Here is a 4,908-nt window from a genome sequence, read left to right on the forward strand (position 1 = left end):
AATGGTCCTAGGGGTCCCTTCTAGCCTCGCGTAGCTCGCCGGCGGTGGTGCATGGAACGCGTGAGGGTGTGTTAGGTTTTTATTATTGTATTTTTGTTGTTTTTAAAAACGAATGTATTCTCTCTAGATCTGCTTTTAGTAGTGATCTATGCGATGAAGTTTTATTCGTTTTCTCAGGTTTTGTTTTCACGAATCCTTAAGAATAACGGAATTGGTTTCGAGTCGGTCTTTCGTTTTCTAACGATTCTTTTCCATAGAGCAAGACAAAGACTAATGACGGAGGAGTTATCTAGCATAAAGAAGAATTGTCACTATAGTGGAGGGAGCGAAGGGGATTGAAATTGATAAAGCACTAGTAGCGGAGATATAAACGTGATTCCATCGAAATTTTGAAACAATTGGATCAAATAATAATAATTTTCTATAAGAGAAACATGAATGACTTTCAATTGCTCTTTATTTCACAATTCACTTGATCAACTCTTCATTTTGAATGTCGTTGGCTTGTAATCATGCACGATCAGGTGAGTTTTGATCTGTCCACAAATAGCATAAATCATACTCGTTTTTCTTGGGGTCTAGAAAACATGCACCAGTAGTTCTAATCTTCCACGTGCAATTCACGCATTCATCACCTCTAGCGTAGTCATAGATATTAAACCAATGACTTTGATTTTTCCACGTAAATCTACAAAAGAATAGTGTAGTCCCCCAGAAGTTTGGTGTAAAGTTGAACTCGAAGAAGCCATTTGGTTTCAGTGTGTGGACACCAAGATCATCATTCTTCGATTTACAGGCAAGGGTAAGAGGCAATCCATGGCCTAAATCATTAATGATTTTTACAGTTTTTGGGTGATGTTTCCCAATTCCTGCAGCATTATTAAACTCAATCGCAGACAACGTAAGCCACATTAGTAGAAACACCGCAAATTTACTGAATGAGATCATGGTGTTTTTCTTTTTGGTAAACTATGCTGGCTTTATATAAAAAAAAAATCTAAGTGACTTTTGAATGGTGCCTAGGAACAGTATATATAGTGGTGAAAACTATTGGCGAAAGACCTTAAAAAAAAAAAAACAAAACAAAACAAAACAAAATAAAACAAAACAAAAGAAAAGAAAAACAAAACAACAACAAAAAAAAAAAAAAAAAAAACACTTTAACATATACTATTTTCAAGAAATATGAACAAATCACGTAGTGAATTCCTAATTTATTTACTAAAAAACAAGGGTGTTAATTAAGTTAGGTTCTATTTAGATTTGCTAATAGAACCTAACAAATATGCTCTTTTAAGCATTTTTTGTTTTAATTTGTTTTTTCAGACAGCTTTAATTAACCGTTTGATTTGGCATTATGTAAAAACAACACTACTTTAGGTACGTAATGCCGTTCAAGTTTACTTTGGTCAAATTGTTTCAGTTATAGCTCTAGTATATTATATGGTCCGAGGTGGTGAGTGTTATGGTTATTGGTTCAACAAAGAAAATATGTCTTATTTAAAAGCCGTAGGGATATATACACCCCCATTTGGCCAAAACGGACCACTCGACGTCCTGAATTTTTTTCTTCTAAATTTAAAAATTTTATTTTTTTTGCCACTTGAGTTGGCCGAAGCACCCTCAATGGCCATAGGGGTGGTTCGGCCGCCCCCAAATATGCTCAGATGGCCAAGGGTGGTTTCGACAACCTCCATTTGGGCATTTGGTGGAGGTTTGGCCAATCCCCATTTTATATTTTTATTTCTAGTTTTTTGATATATTTTTACTTTTCTATTGTAAGTCAAACGTGTCACAATATGAATCATGATTGGTGTTTATGTGGCTCATTAGGATTTTTTGTTTTATTCGTTTGAAAGTTATTCAATGTTCAAACTAGGTAATTTTATTTATCCTTTGAATCTTTTTTTCATTTTTTTTTTGACATGTCCGCTTAAGAGTGGGGAGGGGGATTCAAACTAGTGACCTCCACTTCATTGTGGCTGGTCTCAACCGATTGAGTTACCTCTTGGAGACATTTATCCACTAACTTAAGCAAATGTGAAACGGATCTATTTAATTATATCTAGATAGGATATGAGTATAATTAAAACCAAATCATTCATTTCAATATCATATATATGACATATAATTAGCTCAACTTAATCACTATGATGCCATTAAATCTACAGCCACATTTGTGATTCAAAATTAAGGAAAAGATACAAAATTTGTTCTTGTGGTTTACCTGATTTACAATAGGTCTATGTAAAATAAAAATTAGTCCATATAGTCAAATTTTGTCTATGAAGTTAACAGATTCCGTTAGTGTGACACTAACTTAAATCGAACGAGTGTCACAATTTTATTAGCTCTGATGTTTCACGCTATCAAAATCTGTTAAATCAGTCAACAGAATTTGACTGTAAGGACTAAATTGTTTTTTTGATATACCTGAAGAAACTTTGAGTTCATTTTAATACCACGGGGAGTTAATAGCAAATTAGGTAAACCACAAAGATTAATTTTTCATTTTTACCCAAAATTAATTAGAATAAACTACAAACAAAAAAGAAGAGTAAGATACAAATATAATTATTAAAACAATTTTTTGGATTTTATTTTTGTTTAAAAGCGGTCAAACCCTAGGAAAAGAGCAGCGATGAGAAAGCATAGCAGAATGGGGAGTACGAGGGAATTACGACTCCCTCCTCTGCGCCCCCTTTCTCCTTCCCCCTCATTTTTCCTACCTCTATCATAGATCGATCCTGGTGCATGTGTCAGTGGTCCTAGGGGTGCTTTCTAGCCTCGTGTAGCTAGCCGGCGGTGGTGCGTGGAACGCGTGAGAATGTGTTGGGTTTTTATTATTGTATTTTTGTTGTTTTTAAATAAGAATATGTTCTCTTTAGATCTACTTTTAGTAGTGATCTATGGGGTGAAGTTTTATTCGTTTTCTCAGGTTTTGTTTTCACGAATCCTTAAGAATAAAGAAATTGGTTTCCAGTCGGTCTTTTTTTTTCTTATGGTTCTTTTTCTAAGAGCAAGACGTAGACTAATGACGGAGGAGTTATCTGGCATAAAGAAGAATTGCCACTATAGTGAAGGCAGCGAAGGGGATTGAGATTGATAAAGCACTAGTAGCAGAGATATAAATGTGATTCCATCGAAATTTTGAAACAATTGGATCAAATAATAATAATTTTCTATAAGAGAAATATGAATGACTTTCAATTGCTCTTTATTTCACAATTCACTTGATAAACTCTTCGTTTTGAATGTCGTTGGCTTGTAATCATGCACGATCAGGTGAGTTTTCACCAGTAGTTCTAATCTTCCAAGTGCAATTCACGCATTCATCACCTCTAGCGTTGTCATAGATATTAAACCAATGGCTTTGATTTTTCCACGTAAATCTACAAAAGAATAGTGTAGTCCCCCAGAAGTTTGGTGTAAAGTTGAACTCGAAGAAGCCATTTGGTTTTAGAGTGTGGACACCAAGATCATAGTTCTTTGATTTACAGGCAAGGGTAAGAGGCAATCCATGGCCTAAATCATTAATGATTTTTACAGTTTTTGGGTGATGTTTCCCAATTCCTGCACCAATATTAAACTCAATCACAGACAACGTAAGCCACATTAGTAGAAACATTGCAAGTTTACTGAATGAGATCATGGTGTTTTTGTTTTTGGTAAACTGTGCTGGCTTTATAAAAAAAAAAAAAAAAAAATTGAGTGACTGTCAAATGGTGTCTAGGAACTGTATATATAGTGGTGAATAATTACAAACCATTATTTAGCCAATTTTCTGTAATTACACCAAAAAAAAATTATAATTATGAACAAGCACGAAGTAATAACTATTTCTTAACCCCAGATTAGCCAAATTCAAAAACCTTTTTACAGTCATACATAGCACACCCATAGGATGTTATAATTGGGCTTGTAAGGCCACACCTACACTGCACAGGTTTCATATCCTCTTTGGCGGATGATATTATAGATGCCGACGACATTGACTGTTCATTCTATAGTGAAACCCAGAATTATTAGAAGTAATCATAGTTCCCTGATGGGTTTAACTAAGTAAAATTCACAAACCTTTTTTCATCTTCCCATTGTAGAATTCGCTTTCATTGTCTCCTTCCCTGAAATCTTTCTTCCTCCTATTCATCTTATAATATGAACCTAACAATATATAACTGACATGTGAGAGAATAATCAAGCTTACAAAAGAAAAATAAAATCAAGCTTGCCAAAAAATTATTCTCACTTCAATTTGTAATCTAAACAATACTGGAAAAAAAATGTACATGGATTACAAAAGATAATCACATTGTTTAAAATGTGATTCCCCTACAGAAATAGTACTACTCAATTTGTAATCTAAACAATACTAAGTTATTAGTGTAGTAGCTAGAGATGGTATATGAGCATTGGCGGCTCCCTACCAACACGCAAATATGCAGTGTAATCAAACATGCAATAAGAAGAAATTAGCCTTAACATCCAACCACGTATATAATACTGCTCAATTGTAGAATGATGAAACTGGCATAAACTATGCACAAACAATTCCTATTTTCATGTCCTCGGCAATCCACCATTTGAGTAGAGAAGCAAAAAAAATAAAATAAATAGTTATACAGATGAAAAAATCCCCCTTCATCAGCTTGTCAATGCACATGAAAAACCACTATATCGTTCCAGGACCACAACCAAGGTGGACCACACCCACTGCCAATCAACAATAATGTTGGCTCAAAAGTGCAATAAATTATACACAATATTCCAATACAAGCTCTCAAAGGTGTATATGGTAATCCGACACTTGTTCGACAAAAAAGCTTGGGGATGGGGTTTCGACTAAAAGCTTCCAATACAACAAAAATATTCAAAAAACTACTATAAAAGGCTTCCATTTCTTTCAAT

At 34.3% G+C, this 4,908-nt stretch overlaps 2 protein-coding genes across 2 annotated transcripts; both read right to left on the bottom strand.

Moving 5' to 3' along the window:
- Nucleotides 1-510: 510 nt before the first annotated feature.
- On the bottom strand, nucleotides 511-948 carry LOC148585764 (S-protein homolog 2-like). The gene has a single exon (XM_088516742.1). The coding sequence runs from the start codon at nucleotides 946-948 to the stop codon at nucleotides 511-513; it is 438 nt and encodes a 145-aa protein (XP_088372868.1).
- A 2,323-nt stretch (nucleotides 949-3,271) lies between these two features.
- Nucleotides 3,272-4,150, bottom strand: LOC132181830 (S-protein homolog 3-like). The gene is made up of 2 exons (XM_059595061.2): nucleotides 4,078-4,150; nucleotides 3,272-3,573 (listed from the first exon to the last, which is right to left on the bottom strand). Exons 1-2 carry the CDS (start codon nucleotides 4,148-4,150, stop codon nucleotides 3,272-3,274), a joined length of 375 nt encoding a protein of 124 aa, XP_059451044.2.
- Between the last annotated feature and the right edge of the window lie 758 nt (nucleotides 4,151-4,908).

This window comes from Corylus avellana, chromosome 5 (genome assembly GCF_965113065.1).
Source record: "Corylus avellana chromosome 5, dhCorAvel1.hap1.2, whole genome shotgun sequence".
Taxonomy (NCBI): domain Eukaryota; kingdom Viridiplantae; phylum Streptophyta; class Magnoliopsida; order Fagales; family Betulaceae; genus Corylus; species Corylus avellana.